Raw genomic sequence first — 21,066 nt, 5'->3', positions numbered from 1 at the left:
GGGCCCCCTCCCATTCCAATCTGGAGAGGGGAGGACCAAGAAACCGGAGACCCTCGCTCTGCCAATACTCACGCCCAACTACATAGGTCAAGAAAAACTTTCAGAGAACACTCTTAAGTTTCAGACACCGACACCTCCCCCAGTCCTAAGAGAACTCCGAAGCACCCAGGATTCTCCGTCTGCCGCCACCCGCAACCCGACAGGATGGTTGGCCCCGAGACCACGCCCCCTCTGGAAACCCTTCCGGGGCAACCAGAGCTTCCTCACGGCTTTCCACCTTGCTCACACCTCGGCAATCCTCGACCCCGTTCTTTATGGCGTCGCTCCTGTGCTGTGGGCCGAAGCTGGCCGCCTGCGGCATCGTCCTCAGCGCCTGGGGAGTGATCATGTTGGTGAGGGGACTCCCCGGCGAGAATCGGACAGGGCCTCAGGGACTCCTGGGCTGGAGGGCTGAAAGGCTGGTAAATTCCAGGCCTTGGAAAACAGCGGGCAGGCTGGAGGGGCTGGTTGATCAACTGGCTGCTGGAGAGCAACTGAAGTTGAATGATAAGGGAAGTGGAGCCTGAAATGGGAGGAGCTGGGCTGGCAAATTCTGAGACCCTTCTAAGTAAGAGAAAGAGGTGCGTTCCTGAGAGATGCTTGAGTCGAGTGGAGGATATAGGGCGAAAGAGAGTGCTTGTTCCCGAAGTGGATACCTGGCCTTGTTTCCCCGGGACTCTACCCGCCCCTACTTAAAGAAGAAATAATAGGAAGTGCCGGTTCTCCCTCACCTCTTCCGCATTGTCCCGTGATAATGACGCCTCTGGGGAGGATAATCTGAGTTCCTGGGAGAGATGTGCTGTGCACTGTTCCTGCCCTTGCACCAGCCACTTGTTTCAGTGTCACCACCTCATGCCCTATTCCAGGTGGCTGAGTCTGAATCCAGCAATAACCACCCTTGATCCTACCTCGTTCTGCTTCATCCCAGGCCTGGGCGTTGTGGCAACATTAGAAATGGGAGGGGTTTAGGGAGGAAACAGGAAGTTAGGTGGCTGAGTTCAACCCATTCCCTTTTTTCAGATAATGCTTGGAATATTTTTCAATGTCCATTCCGCTGTGTTAATTGAGGACGTTCCCCTAACGGAGAAAGATTTTGAGTAAGTAGTCGGGTGGAGGAGGTGGTGCTGGGAGCAGGTGGGTGGCTAAGCCTAAGGTCAAAATTAACGTTTGGAAGGGTGGATGCTTGGGGCTCCGAGGTTAGGGAGCTGGGAGAAGAGAGCTGCTTTCTTCATAATGTAGTTAGGAGCAGTCTTGAGAGTCAGACCTCAGCGGCCATCCCATCACTTTAGGTATGGCTTCTTTAAGTATTTTACTTCTTTGTGCCTCGGCCTACCGCTGCAAAATGGGTTCTATAATAGACCATAACAGAATGGTCAAGAAGACTGAATGAGATGATACACATCAGAGAGCTCAGATCAGTGCCAGGCACATAGTAAGTGCTCAGTAAATCCTGATTGCTAATGATGTTTGACACTTCTCTGCCTAATCCCCAACCCCAGGAATGGCCCCCAGAACATATACAGCGTTTACGAGCAAGTCAGCTACAACTGTTTCATCGCCGCCAGCCTTTACCTCCTCCTCGGAGCCTTCTCTGTCTGCCAAATTCGGCTCAATAAGCGCAAAGAATACATGGTGCGCTAGAGCATGGTCCCGTCTCCCCTCTCCAGGCCCCTCCTCTATTTAAAGACTCCCGTCACCTGGGTCGCGCCCCCACCCTTTACGTGTCCCTCAGCGGGACTGGATCTCCCTAGAGACTGAATCACTTCTCTGGCATCCAGCTGCGGTGGAGTGGGGCTGGGACTGCCGTTCCCTGTCTCTCCGGCCCCCTTGGTTTGTTCCGTACCAAAATAAAGAGAATCTGCTCTCTTACGCCTGTGTCTGTGCCTGAGTGAGGGGTGGACGCGGGGCTGAGGCTGGAGGCCAGCCTCCGAAGGGGAGACCGGCCCCTGGACGGAAGTGGAGTGAAGCCGGCCGGAAGTGAGGCAGTGGCTTCCACCTCTTGCCTTGGAGCGCCGAGGCAATCAAAGCTACTGTGGTTGGCGGGGTGGGGCGTGGCCGCGCTTGAGCCAGTCAGCTGCCGGGAGGGCGGGACTTCCTGCGCGGGAACCGGAGCCATTCAGCCACCCGGCTCTCCGTGGTCCCGGCTCGCGTGGTAGCGGCAGCGGCGGCGTCTCCGTGAGGAGGCGCGCGAGGCCATGACGTCAGCGTCCACAAAGGTTCGACCTCCCTCGCGGACAGCGCTCCCTGGCGGCCACGGGAGGGCGGGTCCCCCACTTGGCTCCCGGCTCTTCCGCCCCGGGCGGGGGGCGGGCGGGAGCTGAGCCTGGGGTGGGGCTAGGGGCTTCGGACTGGACCGCGCGGAGGGTGTGCGCCGGCCCCCCGTAACGCTGCCCCGCCCCCAGGTCGGAGAAATTTTCTCGGCGGCGGGCGCCGCCTTCACGAAGCTCGGAGAGCTGACGATGCAACTGCATCCCGTGGCCGACTCTTCCCCCGCGGGGTACGTGAGCCCGGACTGGGACGTGGATGCTTGAGAGCCGACGCTTGGACTCAATCACAGACACGGACCCCCTCTAGAACAGGGACAGATGTTAGTTTCTGTTTGTGCCTGGCACAGCGCAGAGTAGGTGTTAATAAAAGATTGCTGAATGAGGGAATGAATGACAGATGAAAACAGACTGAGGCACATAACCCGGACTCATTTCACAGTTCTGCCCTGCTATGAACCTGCAGGCCACAAACCACCACCAACCACTACCACCCACCCCAACTCATGCGATACCCTCAGATTGCTGCAGACTGTGTTCAGGGGTACTGTCTGTAAGTCCCCTACTTGTTGAACTGGGTTCAGTGTGCTGTTGACAGCAGCTGTTTAACGTTGATGGGGGAGAGAGTGTTCCTGCACTGGGAGTCCTCAGGGTTCCTGCAGGGCCTTGAGACTTTTTTTTTTTTTTTTAAAGAGGACCTCTTTATGGATCCTTGAAATGGGCCCCAGAAATTGGGAGGAGGAGGCTGGTTGGCTGTGGAATGCATAGCCTGTAGGCTGGCTCCACACCCTCCTTCCATTTTTGCTATTCCCCCCTCTCCCCTTCTGACAGTGCGAAGTGGACGGAGACGGAGATAGAGATGCTGAGGGCTGCTGTGAAGCGATTTGGGGACGATCTTAATCACATCAGCTGTGTCATCAAGGAACGGACAGTGTGAGGGAGGGTGGCTGGCCGGCAGAAAAAGGGGGGTGGGCAGCTTTCTTTCTCCTTACCCATTGTTCCATCTTCCTCAGAACTCCTTTCCAGCTCAACCTCTTTCCTACTTTGTTGCTAGTTGTTAGAATCCCCTTGAGGACTGAAAGAATAGAATTGTCACAATTGGTCAGAAGTTCCTAAAGTGCTGTGGTAATCAGGGCCTTCCAATAATTTGATTTTAGATTGCCTGAGATACTAAATGACTGTATTTGATAGGGAGTTCCCTGGTTATTTATATAGACCTTTGGAGACCGTACTACAGTGTTTCCAGAGATACTGTGATTCTGAACTAATTGATCAATAAGTCCCAATCTACCTGTAAATCACCAAGCCTTACTGATGGCCTTCCACATCCATATCTCTCTCCTAATTCAAGAGAATTAGGAGATAGGCCTTTCCTACTACTCAGTTCAAGAACTCCACTCTTCACATTCCATCTACCCTGAGTGAGTGTACATCTTCAGGAAAAGGTGAGCCCTAACAATGGAGCGGGGCCCTGACCTAGATTTTTATGAAGGGGCTCCCAGAATTCCTTCCCTTCCCTCCCTTCTTCCCTTAGCCTCTCTGATGGCTCCTTTCCTAACCTTCTGTCTCTTCTCTTCAGGGCTCAGATAAAGGCCACTGTGAAACGCAAGGTATATGAAGACTCTGGCATCCCCCTTCCAACTGAGTCACCCAAGAAAGGGCCCAAGAAGATGGCCTCTGGTGTCTTGTCACCTCCTCCAGCTGCCCCTCCACCCAGCAGCTCCAGTGTCCCTGAGGCCGGGGGTCCCCCCATAAAGAAACAGAAGGCTGGTGAGGGCTGTGGAGTTGCTGCCTAGAGGATAAAGTTCTTATCTGAGATTCAGAGAGAGTTGGGCCTGGTCAAAGATGGACAAATTTCTTTTCCTGATCTGTGGAGGTTCCTAAAGAAGGGCAGAGGGGAGGGCAAGCACAAAGCTTTGGGGAACTGGGGATGGGAGGCAGTCAGGGGAACCTGGAACCTAGCTTATGCCCCCCTCCCAGATGTGACACTCAGTGCTCTGAATGACTCCGATGCCAACAGTGACCTGGTGGACATTGAAGGGCTAGGAGAAACTCCTCCAGCTAAGAAACTCAACTTCGACCAGGGTAGGAGTCCTCCTCCCCCCATACTAGCTAAAGGGGTTGGGGAGGAAGTGTTCACCTTGATGGTAGGGGAGGGTCTCAGCAGGAGCCCCTCCCTTGTACAGGGGCTTCGGGAGAGACAGTGTTCTCACACACAGTGCAGGGGACTGGGTCAGTAAGTAGCAGGGTGTTTCAGGGAGGTGGGAGTTGTCTTTGGAAGCATACTTGGGGCTCGCTCCATCTCGGCCCATCTTACTTCCTGTTCCAGACAGCCTGACCCTGGAATCTGGCCTTCTCATGACCTCTGCTGATCCTCCCCTACTCTCCCGCTGAGCCTTCCACCTCTGACCCCTCACACCGTTCATCCTGGACCTGTGGATTGCCTGGGACTCTGAGCAAGGCCTGCACAAGAGAGGGCCTAAAGGCTGGTGGGGCTGTCCACCTTACTGTTCCTGTAAAAGCATCTGCCCCCAAAGCCTTTGACCTCCACCTGATGGACATTTTTATACAGAAAATAATAAAGATTTTCCTCTCAGCTTGGTACTGTCACTTTAACGTTATTAACTGGAGAAGGCTGTTCCCTCTTCTCTCCTCAGCCCTCAGGGGCTCAGCCCCTCCCTCAGTAGCTCTCGCCACCCTGCCTGGAGCAGCACAGCCAATATTGGCAGACTCACCTCCCGGTGCCAATATTTCTGTGCTGCTAGAGCCAGGAGAGCTGGGTGTGGGCAACAAAGACTCCACTTTGCTCTCTGGAGGCAGAATTTACTCCCAGGGTCTCTGGCAGACTGTATTCCTGAGACTACCCTGGGAATTTTAGAGGGCTGTTTCCAGTGCTTTCATACCCCACCCGTTCTCCACCTGGCAAGAAGTTTGTCACAGGCCCCAGATGTTTTTTGTGTCGCTTCTCCAGGATGGCCTCCCAGGGCCAAGCCTCAGCGGTGCCTCCCCCACCCTCGCTCTAACACCACAGTGTGGTTTGGACGTGGCCACAGTGCCGTACAAACCACAGTGTGCTGCTGGGGCGGGAGCAGGACTGGGGTGGGTTGAGAGGAAGAGAGCACTAGGCAGTGCTGGGAGGACCCCACCACCAAGAGCAGGGGGACAGAAGGCTGAAAAGGCAAACATGCCCCAAAAGCAGTTGGGAGGAACCAGGGTCAGGAGCTGAGCAGACAACTGGAAGGAGAGAGACCTAGGGATGAGCTCATCGTGTGATGAGATTGGACCATCTTCCCTCTGTAGGAACTCAGCTCAGGGGATCCCTAGGGTGGGGTCAGAGGCAGAAGAAGAGGGAATGACTGGGGGGGACCAACAGACTGCCTCCCGACTCAGCAAGGGCAGGGACCCAAGGCTTCCTGTGTCCGTCCTTCCCCTCCCTGGGTCAGAACCCAAGAGAAAAGCAAGGAGAGACAGAGGGCCAAGGACAGCAGGCTTGGGAGTTGGCAGTCCAGAGGTGGTGGGGCCGGAACACGGTTGGGAGAGGGGGGCCGGAAGTCGCCCTGGGCCCTGGGCCTGCCACAAGATGGAGGCCAAAGGCAGAAAATGGAGGCCAGGGGGAAAGGGGAGCAGCAGGGCCCAGGAAGAGGGCCATCTGAACCTGTGGGCCAGGTGTTCGACCCCCAGTGCTGTTCCTCCACACCATGGCCCCTCAGGACCCAAGCCCCACCCCCAAAGCAACCTCCATCAGTCCATCCACCAGATCAGGACAGGAGGGCCCACCCCAGAGAGCCACGTTTAAGCTGAGGCAAACATGCTTCTCCCCACCCCCCACCCTAGGCCTTCCCTAAACCTTTTTCTCCTGCCCAGGACTTGGTTTGTTAAGAGCACCCCCCAGAAAGCAAAATCCAAGGGCCAAATTCCTTCTGCAAATCAAAATAACACCCTCAAAAACCCAAAAGTTATCCTCCCATGTCCCATCCCACCTTTTACCACCCCCCTTCTGACACACCCCCCAAAACTCTTAGCAATCAAAAAGATCTAAGGTGGTGTAAGTAAGCAGTCCTTTTAGGCTCCCGAGGATGCCAGACCCTCCTCCTAGACCCCTATCTGCTTTACATCAAACCCTGCCAAGGCCTCCTTCTCTTCACTGCACCCTCCATAGCCCCCAAACTGAACAGCTGCCCCCAGCTCCCACCCTCGGCAGAGCCTTTGTGGGGGTGTAAAAGAAATCAAACACTATCCTAACGGCTGGGGATGTTGGGGGACTCTCTGGTCTCAGCCTTTGGTTTCCATCTGGGGGGGTGGCAGTTTAGGGACATAAGAAAAGCTTCTCCAATTATCCCCCCAATTCCAAGACTGACAAAGCCCAACCCCACCCCAGCACGCACCTCCAAACCTCCCCCCCGACCGCCACGTCTCTCCTGAAAACAGGGGACACTTTCCTCCCCACTTACCTCAGCTACTCTCCCCTGAGATCCTGGTCCCCTATTTTGAAAGGAGCAAAATTTGGGGTGCATCCCTCACATTTGGGGTGCAGGAGAAAGGAGCCGCCCCAGTCGCATCGCTGGCCTCCTTCCTCTCGGCTGGCTCAGGGACTGGGGAGTGCCCTGGGAAGAGGGGACCCCCACAAGAGAGCTCAGGAGGGGGTTCCTCCACTCCCAGTCAGAATTGGGGACACCCCCCCAAAACCCGTCCCAGCCCATCCGTCTCCAACTCGGCGGGAGAGGCAGCTGCAATGCCCCAGTCAGATTCCCCCAACACTACATTCCTCACCCCATCTAGAGGAGTCCCAGGGTCCCCAAAAAATCCCCAAAAAATCTAGGATGTTGGGAAGACAGTCCTGGACTAGCTCTCCAAATTTGGGGTTCTCAGATACCCCCGTTTTTTCAGGAAAATTCCTTCTTTTGCCTGCCTCCCGCCAGCCCTGCTCTGTCCCGATGCCAATTTTGGAAGTCACTCCCTCCTTCCTCCTCCCCGTCTCTCCAGACCCCCCCGCTCGGGGGCTAGGGTCCAGGACACCTGGCTTCCAGACCAGGGGGGGGCACTCCTCAAAGGGCTAGGGGCCAGGAGGTCAAGCTCATTGCCCCCGTCTTAAGGAAGCAGGAAAGCCCGATCCTCCCTTCCCCTCCCCCCTGGCTGGTCTCGGTGGTGGTTTAGGAAAGCCTGGAGGATTGGAATCTGCCATTGCTGTTGCACAGGCAGTTTTTTTTTCTTGGGTTGGGGGGGTGGGCGGTGGGAGGGAGAGAGGGGAGGAGAGCCGAAGAGAGCAGGGACCCAGGCATGAAGAGCTGGCCTGGCTTACCCTCTAGCCCCTGCTGCCGTTGGGAGTACCCCCTCCCCCCCACCCGCATCTCACCCACACTTCCAGTCCTCTGTATGCTTTCTGTTTGGGGTTCTTATCCCAAAAAATCAGGGTACAAGAATCACCTCCTTGTACCCCACCACCACCCCTCCTTGCCACAGTTCCAACAGCACTGCCCTGGTCAGGGATGTCCACTTTGTCAAGAGACACCCCATTTTCCTCCACCTTCCCCTAAACTGAAGTGTGCTCCCTTAAGAAATTGGGGTTCAGAGTCCAAAACCATTTTTTTCCCTCAGATCTATCCAGGCCACAGAGTAATAAGAAGAAATACCACGCCCTTTCTTTCGAATTTTCTCCCTTCAAATCCTAGGTTTATTTGGGGGTTCACTAAAGAAAGAAATTTCTAGGATATGGGGGAAAGGGAACTATTAGCAAAAGACATCCCAAACCAAAATAGTGCTCCAACTTAAGTGAACCCCCAAATCAATCTCACCTTATGATCCATCCCTCAGCTTCACCAAAAGCACCCAAAGTATAACAAAATATCCCCAAATAAAGACACCCCAAAACTTTAGTCTGCTACCCTGGGGGTCCTCACCCTGTTTCTCGCCCCCCCAAAAGCTCATTGGCTATTCATGCATACACAGGAATATCCCCCCTCAAAGTGAGTTTCCACAAGATTCAAATATAAAACTTTGTTCCTCCCCCCGAGCCCCCCCAATCGCAGAAAACATTCAAACTTGCTCCCAGCTTCTTATTATGTTGCACTTCAAACTAACTTTAAAACTCCAAATTGAATTTCATGTCCCCATCTAATATGAGCCTTGAAACTCATATGACACCCCAAAACAGACTGTACCCCCAAATCAGTATGAGTACTTTCACTCCTCTGATAGCCCAAGATGACAAAGATGAGCACAATCTCCATATTGTGGGTGTCAGAACCCCCAGAACTAATGTAGTTCAAAATCAGCCCCATGCCTCACACTTACCATAGGCACTCAAGGCTGAAAGCAGTCCACAGTGCCCATAACAACCAATCAACCCAACACCCCATAATAAACAAGCACGTCACAACTGACCAGGTAACACTCCATCCTGTTACAACAGGGGGCCCCTAGTCTAATTCACACCTCCAAGCTGGGTAGAGACCAAAGTAACCCTCACATCTCAAATCCATTTCACCATCCTGAATCCTTAGTGGTCCCCAGTTCCCAGTTCCTCAGCTGTTCTTTCATACACTCAAATAAAAACACACTTGAATCTAAGGGGAGGGCCCCAGGCCTCTAGAACAATGGTCAGTCATTCCTGTTCAACTGTATACTCTCCTGAGCCCAAATTCGAGGAGCTCTCGCTTTGCAGCTGGAGTCAGCTTTAGCACCCCTCTCCAAATGAGCCTTGTCTCCCCCAAGGTCTCCCCAAACAAAATATGTGACTCATGCTTGTATCTCAGTTTGGGGACTTAAAACTAGAGGTTGCCAAGCCCTCCCACCCTTTCTCCCTCCTCCCTGTTTTCCCCACCCAATTTTCATATTTAATGTTCAATAAAAATCCACCTCCAAAGACGTCTGGATAACAGTGCCTCACTTAATTAGAAGAGAAAGCAAGGCTCAGGCCCTGCTTCTTATCGCACCCACTCCCCTCACTCCCAAAGCTGCAGATTTCTCACCTCAGGTGGAACCCCAGCCTAAGGGGAAAGCCCCCTCGGTCCCCTAAGTCTACCTCCCTCCGCCCAACTCTAGTCCCCTCCTAGGAGACAGAGGTGCAGAATTAACCAGCGCAAAGGGGAGCAGGCCAAAGGTTTCAGGTGCGCAGACCAAAGCGATCCTACGCCCAGGTCTGGGCGCACTCCCCGCCGGGCGGACACGATGGGCGAGACGAGGCTGGTGCTCGTCCGCCCCCTCGTGGAAGGAGACAAGCATTGCCGCGCTTTGCCTACTTGCCGCGCTGGACCCCGGCGTCCCGCCAGCCTCAAAGCGTAGCCGACGGGCGGGTGCCAGAGGCCCTAGTGAGCTGGGATTGGGGGAGAGCGAGCGGGTTTTGGGCGGGAGTCCGTTTCTCTGGATCCCTAAAATGATTGAGAAGAGAGTCGGAACGAGAGGCTGGGGGTCTAGATCTCCCGAGCGCCTCTCGACTCCCCCACCCCACCACCACCACCACCACCACCACCACCACCTCGGGGCTTTCCCCACCTCCTCGAGGGGAAGCAGCTGGCGGAGCCGTCCGGTCGCAGGACAATGAAAGGAAACGAACTAGAAATCATATCCGCCCTCTCCCTACCCCGCCCGGTCAGAGCCCTCCCCCCCCCCCTTTTTTTGCAGGCCCGGCTGAAGGACCCTGTCATTCACACCACATCCTCCCGCTGGAGACCCTAGGGAGCCCACCATCACCTCCCCAAACCTGAGGCTTCGTTGGGTTTCCCCTTAACACAGTACATATGAAGGGGGTGTTTTGCTCTATGAACTTTCTCCTGCCACAGGAGGCTCCTGGCATCCCCTCCCAAAAGCCAACACACACATTTTCTCTGGCCCAGGCCCTCCGACGACTCAAGCTCCCTATATTTCCAACCTGGATATCTCCTCCCGCACGTCTAATAGCTTCATCTTTGGTTCCATCTTCAGTGACCCAGAACCCCGCACGTTACGACCACCCAACGTTTCTAAGGTCCCGCCCTCTAGATGGAGACCCCGCCCTGGGCTCGCCATCTGGAGAGCTGGGGAGGAAGGAAGGATACAGACCCAGGCGTTCACCCCACCTCCACCCCCGCCCCCGACATCCCGGCCAGATAAAGGAGCCGGGGCCAAGAGGGGAGAGAGACCCCGCCCCCCTCAAGAAGAGGAGCCTCAGCCCCTGCAGGACAGGGGTAAGAACGAGAGACTGAGGGATCCAGACTCCTGCGTCCCCGAAGAGGGCTGGGGCCCGTTGATGGTAGGAAGACGGAGTGGCAGAAATTGGGCTAGACTAGGGGCTAGGCAGGATTCACAGATTTCCGTAGGTTCAGGGAGGGAAGCTCTGACTAGGATTTGGAGGGTTGCGGACCGCAGGTTTTGTGAGGGATCGAGGCAGAGTCGGGCCCTGGGACTCAAGCGGGCCGCGAAGCCCAGGGGAGTGGGGGTGCTGAAGGCGCGCTAGGAGTCGGACTCAGGGCGCTGGGCGCCGGCTTCCCCACGCTCGCCAACGACGCGGCGATGTGGGAACCCTCGGCCGGCTCCAAACGCTGTGAGGTCTAGAAGAGGGAAGGCAGAGACGATGTAATAGAGGGCAAAATGAACAAGATGAGTGAGGAGCGCGTGCCGCGACTGGGGATCGGGGCCCCTGACTTTAGCCGCACCTCGGGAAGAACAGGCCGAGAAGGGAAGGCGTCTCGGGACTGCCTGGGTCCCTGAGCCCTTCCCGCGGCATCTGCAGGCCTGCGTCGCCATGGGCTCCACCGCTGCCCCGGAGGGAGCGCTGGGCTACGTCCGCGAGTTCACGCGCCACTCCTCCGACGTGCTGGGCAATCTGAACGAGTTGCGCCTGCGTGGGATCCTCACCGACGTCACGCTGCTGGTTGGCGGGCAACCCCTCAGAGCGCACAAGGCAGTTCTCATCGCCTGCAGGTTCGAGGGGTGGGGCCCCCGGGGCTGGGGCGGGACCAAATGGGACAGGGGCGGAGCCATAAGTCCGTTGCGAGGGCACGCTTTCGGAAGCATGAGGCGGAGCGTCGAGGAATCGGGGGCGGGGTGATCGTGAGGAGGCGGGACTTTCTAAAGGGGCGCGTGTCTCCCTTGGCTCCCCAACCCCTCACACGACTTATTTACCCTCTCTGCAGTGGCTTCTTCTATTCAATTTTCCGGGGCCGTGCGGGAGTGGGGGTAGATGTGCTCTCTCTCCCCGGGGGTCCTGAAGCCAGAGGCTTCGCTCCTCTTCTGGACTTCATGTACACTTCGCGCCTGCGCCTCTCTCCGGCCACCGCACCGGCCGTCCTTGCCGCTGCCACCTACTTACAGATGGAACATGTGGTCCAGGCATGCCACCGCTTCATCCAGGCCAGGTGAGGGAGCCAGGCTCAGAGTTCTCCGTGGGTGAGGTGGTGCCCCAGGTGTCAATGGCAAAGGCAGAGACTGGGAAATGGCACTAATGTTTATCACACTTTTCCCAGCTATGAACCTCTGGGCATCTCCTTGCGGCCCCTGGAAGCAGAACCTCCCAGACCCCCAACGGTCCCTCCACCAGGCAGTCCCAGGCGCTCCGAAGGGCACCCAGACCCACCTACTGAGTCTCGCAGCTGCAATCAAGGCCCTCCCAGTCCAGCCAGCCCGGACCCTAAGGCCTGCAACTGGAAAAAATACAAGTACATCGTGCTAAACTCTCAGGCCTCCCAAGCAGGAAGCCAGATGGGGGAGAAGAGTTCTGGTCAACCTTGCCCCCAAGCCAGGCTCCCCAGTGGAGATGAGGCCTCCAGCAGCAGCAGTAGTGAAGAAGGACCCATTCCTGGTCCCCGGAGCAGGTACACACTCTGGAACCCCAAGAATGTATAGAGGCTGGCCTCAGTAGGAGGCAGAGCCATTTGGGCCTTCATAGTCAGGAGGCAGGGAGATGGGGAGTGGGTTTTAGAGATACCAGCCCACCTTAGGGGGCTGGCCAGAGGCCAGGCTTATTCAGTGGAGTGGGACTTTGGCAGCACAGTGGATGTGGCTTATTGGTCAATATTGGCTTACCTTTAGAGGGTAGGCCTTTGGCTCCAAATTCCCCAGAAGAGAGCTCCCCTCCATATAATTTCTCCTAACCCTTTTCTCCGGGCCTTACCATCTGCCTAGACTGTCTCCAACTGCTGCCACTGTACAGTTCAAATGTGGGGCTCCAGACAATACTCCCCATCTCCTCACATCCGGAGCTCAGGAGACCTCTGGATCACCCTCTGAGCAGGCTCGTCCACCACCAGGTAAGAGCCCCTCTTTCCTGGCTCTTCTCCTGTGGCTGCTCCAGGCCAGTTTGGACCAAAAGGCTTATTCCAGTGGTTTCTAAACTGTACTGCAAATAAGTATTATCTAGGCAGCTTTTAAAACTCCCATTGCCCAGGTCACATCCCATATATCAAAATATCTGGGAGTGGGAACCAGACATCATTTATTTTTTAAAGCTCCCCAGGTGCTTCCAATAGGCAGCAGAGTTTGGAGTCAGATGTAGAGTCAGGTCTTGACTCATCTTACTTATAACCTTCTTATTACTCGGCCTTGAAAGTCAAATGAGTCCCAGAAGACTTGACTGTTAATTGGGGAAAATAAAATATACTGTACTGTTCGAGGATTCACTGGTACCTAGGAAGCCCTCATTACATAACTATGGTTGTCATTACCCACCTCCCTTCCCAGGAAGTGAATTTTTCAGCTGCCAAAACTGTGAGGCTGTGGCTGGGTGCTCTTCCGGGTTGAACCCTTTGGCTCTTGGGGACGAAGACAAGCCCTACAAGTGTCAGCTCTGCCGGTCTGCCTTTCGCTACAAAGGCAACCTGGCCAGTCACCGCACCGTGCACACAGGTAGGGGAGGAAAGGGCCCTGGCTTTCTTGCCCACCACTGTCCTGGGGCAATCCCTGACCTTCCGTCCTCTCTTCCTGCAGGGGAAAAGCCCTACCACTGCGCTGTCTGCGGAGCCCGTTTTAACCGGCCGGCTAACCTGAAAACGCACAGCCGCATCCATTCAGGAGAGAAGCCCTATAAGTGTGAGACGTGCGGCTCTCGCTTTGTACAGGTAGGGAGCCCGCCCCTGAGCAGGTTCAGAGGAAAATCGGCAAGGGGGAGGGGAGGGGCTGGGCGGGCCAATAGGGAGAATTCTCTCCCTCCCAGAGGCGCGGTCTGAAGTCTCCTGTCCCAGGTAGCGCATCTGCGGGCCCACGTGCTGATCCACACCGGGGAGAAGCCCTATCCTTGCCCCACCTGCGGGACCCGCTTCCGCCACCTACAGACCCTCAAAAGCCACGTTCGCATCCACACCGGAGAGAAGCCTTACCATGTGGGTACCTGGCTTGGACTGGTCCGATGCCTTAGAATTACCTCCCCTTTGTTTAGGGGCGGTGCTCTGAGAGGAGGGGGCTTTGCCGTACCTAGATCTCTTGGAAATGGCGGTGACCGGGAAAAGTTCCAGCGAATAAGAGGCAGAGGCCGGGGATAGGGATGGGCGGTCTTGGACGTTATGCCCCTGAGGATTTGGGAGGACGTGAGAGCTAGAAAGCTAATTTTTGGCGGATTGCTGGACTGTTCCCCCTCCCTCAACACCGAAAAGGTGGTTGTGGATGGGGCGTACCTGACCTAGCTGTCTTCCCACAGTGCGACCCCTGCGGCCTGCATTTCCGGCACAAGAGTCAACTGCGGCTGCATCTGCGTCAGAAACACGGAGCTGCTACCAACACCAAAGTGCACTACCACATTCTGGGAGGGCCCTAGCTGAGCGCAGGCCCAGACCCCACTCGCTTCCCGGGCTCGGGAAAGCTGCAGGCGTAGGCCTGGCTTCCCTGTCAGGCTTGGGCACAGCAGTGTGCAAGGCCACTCCGGCATCAGAAATTGCCATCACCTTAATTTGATGGGGAGAGCAGGGGTGGCAGATCCGGGCTAGATCTGTCTCTGTTTTGCTGGTCAAAACCTCTTTCCACAATTCAGATTGTTTCTGAGGTGGGGAGCTAGCTGGGGGAGGGGAGAGACTGGAGGCTGGGTTTCCTTAAGGGAACAGCCTTCCACCTGTGGCCTCCATCGCATTCAGTTTATCTGTAAATATAATTTATTGAGGCCTTTGGGTGGCACCAGGGCCTTTATTCTATTGTGTTTCCCTCTTCCACAAGTGTGGTCAAAAGTGACCCAAAACAGGTGAGGTCACAGCTCTGCTGGCAGAGATTATTAGCTCTTGGCTCTCTCCTTTGGCTTAAGTGTTTTATATTATTGTTGTAATGTTTATCTTTAGAATTGTTCTTTCTCCTGTTTGTTTGCTTGTTTGTTTAAAATGGAGAAAGGGGTGTTCTCTGTGTTCTGCCCCTCTAATTCTAGGTCTGGAACCTTTATTTGTTCTAGGGTATCTCTGGAAACATGTGAGATTGTGGAATTGGGTCAGGAACCCTCTCTGGTATTCTGGATGCTGTCGGTTCTCTAGCGGGCTAGAAATGGATCTAGACTTTTCTCTTTTCTTCAAGAGTGATAGAAACCTTCACGGTGAGCCCAACAAGGAGATAATAAATGCCTCCTGGAGGGGCTGTGGGTGTGGGGGCTGGTAATCTTTCCTGCAATATGGTCCAGAACCTAAACTGTCCCATTAATCTGGTTGCCTGGGTTTGGCTCTACTGTATCCATCTATAATGGTGGAGCCCCCCAGGAGCTTCAGTTGAGCCCATAATCCTCCTACTGGGATCTGTTCTTAGCATTGAACTGATCACTCTGTGGGAGGAGATCAGAAATTCCTTATCAGAGATGATGAGATATTTTCTGACTCTGCCCAGTCTCAATGAATGTTATGACTTAGGGGAGAATTACAAAACTCATTACCTTGATTAGATGGTAAAGAGTTGGGACCCGTCTTTTACTGCAGAGGTGTCTGGGTTTGAATGTTCCCTGGGGTTCTCTCTACCTGAAATGAGCCCTCTCTTCCTTTTATTTGGACATCTTCTGGCAAGTGTCCAGATACCAGAGACCTCTTTGCCTCTAGAAGTCACAGTGCTTGGTAACTTTCTTACCTTAGAAAAACTGAGTCTGTGACTCAGTTTTCCCATCACTGCATTCCTGTCTGGAACCAGTGAATGCATTAGAAACTTCCACAGAAAAAGAAAAGGGGCTGAGTTCCTCTTTGGGTTTGCTGTAGTTTGGGATTATGATTGGGATTACTGTTGGGATTAGAGGTTTAAAAGATTGGCTAGCTGATGGGCCAAAGGCCCATTCTAGTTGACCAAGTTTCCAGGTAGAATTAAGAGATTGGTTAATGGGTACCGTTTTTTGGTGTGGGCCAGGTGGGTAGAAAGTTAAGAATGGTGTTGCCTCTTGACTGGGTGGAGTCTCTGGAATGTTAGATGATAGTCTGAAGCCTTGATTTATAGTCCTGTCCCTTGCTGCCCTGGGGCCTATTTGATTATAGGACAAGAGTGGACAGTAAGAAGGACTTTTACATTTGTGGGATAAAACTTCAGAGATAAGTCAGTACTGGTGGCTACTACTAGTGAGAAAGCTACTTATCTCTCTTTCCCATAGTTTCAATCATTCCGTTGCAGAATTGAAGAAGGAGGGAGGGAAGGCAGAAGAGGGATGTGATAAGGAACCATGATTTCTATTTAGCAGTCTGGATAGGCAGGTGGAGAATGCTTGGGTGTGGAAATGTTAGATATTGCAAGATCAGATCCTTGGAATAAAGAAGCCTCTCTGTGCTGCCTATTGTGTCCTGGCTTCTTGCCTGGGGGGATCTGGGAGCTGGGGAAGAGGGAATCTTCCCTCCTGGATAACATCTTGGATTCAGTGCCCATTCCACTGTCCATCCCACCAGTCATTTTAAATGGTCCTTGTTTTACCCTTCCCTGCCCTTGCCTTCCGGCTCATTGTGTAGGAACCAGTGACTTCATGAAGTTTCTCCGGAGCCACCTGCATCCTGCTGCTCTGAAGTCACTTCCTGCTGAGGTGTGGAAGCGGCAGAGAAAAATAAGGAAACCACCAGTAATACCAAGAGGCTGAGGATGCATTTCTGCTGGGGATCTTAACACTTGGGACATAACTTTATCACCAAGGAAAAGGCATAGGATTCGGGTCCCATAAGGACAGCAGGGGCTGTAGGTAGCACTGAGAAGACTACATGGTTAGAAACAAAATGCCAATCCCACCCTCACTTGGCAATGGTATTTTGGAATCCAGGGCCCAATGTATGTGTCTCTCCTACCCTTTCCCGTCCTGTGTGCTTGCTGGGAGTACAGCTCTGTTCTGCCCAATGGGCAGAGGTCACTAATTCTGGTGTTCCTCTCTCTGGGCCTTAAATCCCTCATCTGTGGAAAAGTCAGTTAACATGGCCTCTGCATGTCCCTCCAACAATTATAGTTTGTGATTGTCTTAGTCTGTTTTCTGTTGCTTACTATAGAATACCTGAAACTGGGAAGTGTATAAAGAAAAGGAACTTATTTCTTACAGTTACGGAGGCTGAGAAGTCCAAGTTCAAGTGTCCACATCTGGTGAGGGTCTTCTTGCCGATATGAGCAGCACGGGGCATCACATGGCGAGGAGACTGAGCATACTAATGTTCTAGCTCTCTTCGTCTTATAAAGCTACCAGCTCCCCTCCCATGATAACCCATTGATCCATGAATGGCAGAGCCCTCATGATCCAATCACCTCTTAAAGGCCCCACCTCTCAATACTGCCACACTGGGGATTAAGTTTCAGCATGAGTTTTTGGAGGACACATTCAAACCATAGCATTCTGCCCCAGCCCCCCAAATTCATATCCTCACAAATACATTTATTCTATCCCCATAGCCCCAAAGTCTTAACTCATTCCAGTACCAACAGAAAAGTTCAAAGTCTGTGAGCCTTGAAATCAAAACAATTTATCTACTTCCAAAATACAATGGTGGGAACAAGCACGGTGTACACATTTATTCCAAAAGGGAGAAATAAGAAAGGGTAAAAGGGCCCGAGCAAGTCAAACTCAGCAGGGCGGACATTACATCTTAAAGCTAGAGAATAACCTTTTTGACTCTATGTGGCACCTTGTGGACACACTGGGGTGAGGAGTGGGTCCCCAAGGCTTTGCTGGGTTGCAACGCCTGTGGCTGCTCTTACATAAGGGTTGGAGTCTGGTGCTGGGAGTTTTCCAAGTGGGCGTTGCATGCTGCCTCTCACTCCACAGTTCTGAGGCCCTGGTGACTGTCCTGATCCCACAGCTCACCAGGCATTGCCCTAGTGGGGACTCTGCAGTAACCTTGCTTCCACAGCTTCAAAAGGCATCCCTCGCAGGAATTCTCTATGGCAACTCCAACCACAAATTTCTGCTTGGCATTGCTCTGATGGGAGCTCTCTGGGGTGACTCTACCCCTGTGACAAGTCTCTGCCTGGGCCCCCAGGCTTTCAGTGACATCCTTTGCAACCTTTGTGGAGGCTGCTAAGCCTCTGCAACTTGCTTTCTGCAAGCTTACAAAATTAGCAGCACATGGACACTGCCAAGGTCAATGATTTGTACCTTCCGGAACTGCCACTTAAGCCACCACCTAGCTGGAGTGGCTGCAAAGAGCTTCACTGGGGTGTGGGATGTAGAGTCCTAAGGTAGTCCTGGGTGGTAAGCCCGTGGAGAGTACCCTGGGCCTGTCCCCTGAAACCACTCTACCCTCCGAAGCTTCTGGGCCTATGATGGGAGGGGCTGCCTTGAAGATCTCTGAAATGCCTTCAGGAATTTTCTTCCATTTTCTTGAGGAATAGTATCTGGCTGCCTTTTAGCCATGCTAATCTTTTTAGCAAGTGGTATCTTGGCCACACCCTGAATTCCTCCACAGAAAACGCTCTTTCATTCTCAACCACAGTCTGAGAAGTTGCCAATTTTTTCCGCTCTGTTTCCCTTTTCTCTACCAGATCACCGTACACTCACAAGTAACCATGCAGCCTCAGCACTTTGCTGCATAGAAATCTCTTCTGCCAAATACCCTAGTTCATCACTCTCAAGTTCAGCCTTCCACAAACTACTCTGGCAGTTCTTTGCTAGTTCATAACAAGGATGGCCTTTACTCCAGTTTCCAATACCTTGTTCTTCAGTTCCATCTGAAACCTTGTCAGAATGGCTTTTACTATCCATCTTTCTATCAGCATTCTAGTCATGATTAATTAACCAATCTCTAAGGAATTCCAAACTTTCCCCAGTCTTTTTATCTACCTCACCAGAATGTAGACTTCTTCCAGCCTCTTCCCATTACCCAGTTCCAAAGCCAGTTCCACATTTTCAGGTATTCAATACCAGCAATACCCCACTTCTTTGTACAATTTTCTTAGTCCATTTTCTGTTGCTTGTAACAGAATACCTGAAACTAGGAAATGTATAAAGAAAAAGAATTTATTTCTTACAGTTAGGGAGGCTGTGAAGTCCAACGTCAAGTGACCACATCTGGTGAGAATCTTCTTGCCAACGGGAGCTCTCTGTAGCACAGGGCATCACATGATGGTGGGGGGGCTGAGCATACTAATGGCTAGCTCAGGTCTCCCTCTTATAAAGCTACCAGTTCTCCTCCCATGATAATCCACTAATCCATTAACCCATTAATCCATGAATGGCAGAGCCCTCATGATCCAATCACCTCTTAAGGCTCCATCTCTCAGTACTGCCACACTTGGGATTAAGATTCAACATGAGTTTTTGGAGGAAACCCTCCAAATTAGCAGTGGCTGAAATAGCAATGGCTGTTTCTCAGCCTTTTAAAACCCATAATGTGGATTCGATTTTTTATTTTAATGCAAAACTAGACTAAAACCTTCTTTCGCCTCCCACTACATCTCTGTTGAAGATAAGACCAACTAATATTTCTCACGTAATCTTGCCATGTCAGGACATAAACTTAGCATTTTAGTGCATGAATTTTCTTTTCTTTTTCTTCTTCTTCTATTTATTTATTTATTTTTGTCTCTGTCACCCAAGCTGGAGTACAGTGGCATGATCACAGTTCACCATAGCTTCAACCTCCTGGGCTCAGGCAGTCCTCCCACCTTAGCATCCCAAGTGGCTGGGACTAGAGGTATGCGCCATCATGCCCGACTAACTTTTTTATTTTTTGTAGAGACATGGTCTCACTATTATGCCCAGGCTGGTCTGGAACTCCTGAGCTCAAGCAACCCTCCTACCTCAGCCTCTCAAAGTACTGGGATTATAGGCATGAGCCACTATGCCAGGCTGGGTTTTCTATTTTAAACCCCCTGACAACCCTAAAAAGTAGGTGTTATTATTATCCCCAATTTACAGATGGGGAAACCAACTGAGAGGTTCAATATCTTAACCAAGTTCATAAGTAATTAGTCAAGATTGAACTATAATCTGATTCTAAAGGCTGGGCTCTTAACCATTATGTAATACAGCTATACCAATTTCTGTATCTTCGGCATATTCCCCACCAATGTTTTTACTTCACCTACCAAAAAAAAAAATACACAGAGACACATATATAGGGTTTTTTGATACAATTATTTTTGTTTTCCCCATATAAAATTACAAGGCTCAATATGCTTTTTAGGACTACACGGCCTCCCTCCTCACCCCATCTTCTTGTTTGCCTCTTTCCTCCACTGGTCTAGGTATAAACCCTTGAGCCCAAGGTTTCAAGGTCAGAGTCCTGTGGAGCTTGACTTATGATAAAGAAACAGAAAACCCAAGCCATATTAGTGTTATGGGGACTGGGGAGGCCTAAGGACTGGTTGGGTGGGAGAAGCTGATTGCTCCAGTGGCCAGGGTCATAGTTTGTCTCTTTAGTCTCTCCTAACATGAGATCAAAAAAGGTGGTTAGGAAGTGGTTGTTACTAGAGGGCAGAGGAAAAGGTTCCAGCCCCACTGAGGAAGAGGTGGGTGGTACTGGTGGCGCCCTGTGTGAGTTCACAGCCGCCCTTCCTCTTTGCAGTTATTTTTGGTCTCTGACCTGTAGGTTTCCTGTTAGCGGGAACAGAACTGACAGGGACAAGTTCCCATTACAGAAGTGGACACCAGGAGTCTAACAATTCATTCCTCTTCTCTTTGTCCTTGGTCTTTGACCCTTTGATCCAGGCTTCTAGATTCTTGGGGCTGCATTAGTGGTCTCAGGTGCTCCACCAGGCATTTCATTTGCGTCTCATCTCATGATCCCTTTCTCGTCCCACAGGACCTTGCAATTCCTGGACCTCGCCAATAAGCAAGTGAGTGCATTCCTCTCCAAAACCAGTTTACCCACGACTAACCGCCCCGTGCAGGTCTGGTCGCTGAAACGTAGATGAGTTTGGTAGGCTAGGTGAACAGGAGGCGGAAGCACTCTGGTAGCTTCCTGGTAGGTCCCTGAGTCACGTGGGGCCCCAGCCCTGCTCCTTACGCATGCGCTCCATTCACTGCCCGGGTCCAGAACAATGCTTACATCCCGCCTTGTCCTCCTGGCTCCGCTCCCTCCTCAGGAGTCCCGCGTGCTCATTGGCGAACTCTGGAGATGGATGTTGGCCGGGGGGCCAGGTGGCTGACATCCTAGCAATAAAATGGATAATCCAACAGAGACTGGCGCGCCCCAGGGGTGTGGTCTAAACCCAGTCCCGCCCCCTGCCTCCCGGGTTCTGGCCCAGGCCTAGTCGCTCAGCTCCAAGCCAGCGGAGCCACGCCCCCGGGCGCAGCGGGCCCGGCCAGCGCGGACCTGGCCACCAGTCCTATATCGCCACCCTCCCCCTCCCGCCTTGAGGTGCAGGCGCCTCACGCGGCCTCGTTGTACCTTCCTCTTTACCTGCCTCTTCAGCCCGCCTTGGCCCCAAGCCGCCCCGTGGGTGG

At 53.0% G+C, this 21,066-nt stretch overlaps 3 protein-coding genes and 1 long non-coding RNA gene across 12 annotated transcripts; 3 read left to right on the top strand and 1 right to left on the bottom strand.

Annotated features, from left to right (window-relative positions):
- The first annotated feature begins 238 nt into the window (after window positions 1–238).
- On the top strand, window positions 239–1,908 carry RNASEK (ribonuclease K). 2 transcript variants are annotated; one of them, XM_021713851.1, is made up of 3 exons: window positions 239–392; window positions 1,060–1,136; window positions 1,539–1,908. In XM_021713851.1, exons 1-3 carry the CDS (start codon window positions 315–317, stop codon window positions 1,678–1,680), a joined length of 297 nt encoding a protein of 98 aa, XP_021569526.1. In that variant the 5' UTR covers window positions 239–314; the 3' UTR covers window positions 1,681–1,908. The 2 variants fall into 2 exon arrangements, with proteins under 2 accessions (XP_021569526.1, XP_021569527.1); XM_021713852.1 differs by lacking the exon at window positions 239–392 and adding an exon at window positions 642–905.
- An 88-nt stretch (window positions 1,909–1,996) lies between these two features.
- Window positions 1,997–4,903, top strand: CUNH17orf49 (chromosome unknown C17orf49 homolog). 8 transcript variants are annotated; one of them, XM_008060938.1, is made up of 6 exons: window positions 1,997–2,255; window positions 2,442–2,536; window positions 3,135–3,236; window positions 3,883–4,073; window positions 4,284–4,388; window positions 4,633–4,903. In XM_008060938.1, exons 1-6 carry the CDS (start codon window positions 2,235–2,237, stop codon window positions 4,695–4,697), a joined length of 579 nt encoding a protein of 192 aa, XP_008059129.1. In that variant the 5' UTR covers window positions 1,997–2,234; the 3' UTR covers window positions 4,698–4,903. The 8 variants fall into 8 exon arrangements, with proteins under 8 accessions (XP_008059129.1, XP_008059130.1, XP_008059131.1 ...); XM_008060939.1 differs by having other exon boundaries at window positions 2,113–2,255; window positions 4,637–4,901; XM_008060940.1 differs by lacking the exon at window positions 3,135–3,236 and having other exon boundaries at window positions 2,113–2,255; window positions 4,637–4,901.
- Window positions 3,179–7,037, bottom strand: LOC110595867. The gene is made up of 3 exons (XR_002482132.1): window positions 6,755–7,037; window positions 4,444–4,766; window positions 3,179–3,378 (listed from the first exon to the last, which is right to left on the bottom strand). It is a non-coding gene; the product is annotated as an uncharacterized LOC110595867 (long non-coding RNA).
- A 3,354-nt stretch (window positions 7,038–10,391) lies between these two features.
- Window positions 10,392–14,441, top strand: BCL6B (B-cell CLL/lymphoma 6B). Its single transcript, XM_008060937.2, has 9 exons — window positions 10,392–10,465; window positions 11,011–11,201; window positions 11,414–11,635; window positions 11,744–12,091; window positions 12,402–12,526; window positions 12,957–13,121; window positions 13,203–13,333; window positions 13,457–13,594; window positions 13,909–14,441. The coding sequence occupies exons 2-9, from the start codon at window positions 11,023–11,025 to the stop codon at window positions 14,023–14,025; spliced, it is 1,425 nt and encodes a 474-aa protein (XP_008059128.1). The 5' UTR covers window positions 10,392–10,465; window positions 11,011–11,022; the 3' UTR covers window positions 14,026–14,441.
- Window positions 14,442–21,066: the final 6,625 nt, after the last annotated feature.

Source organism: Carlito syrichta, unplaced genomic scaffold (assembly GCF_000164805.1).
Source record: "Carlito syrichta isolate Samal-C Ts95f unplaced genomic scaffold, Tarsius_syrichta-2.0.1 Scaffold304770, whole genome shotgun sequence".
Classification (NCBI taxonomy): domain Eukaryota; kingdom Metazoa; phylum Chordata; class Mammalia; order Primates; family Tarsiidae; genus Carlito; species Carlito syrichta.
Note: the sequence above shows the minus strand (reverse complement) of the source record. Positions and strands in the feature narration are given on the sequence as shown.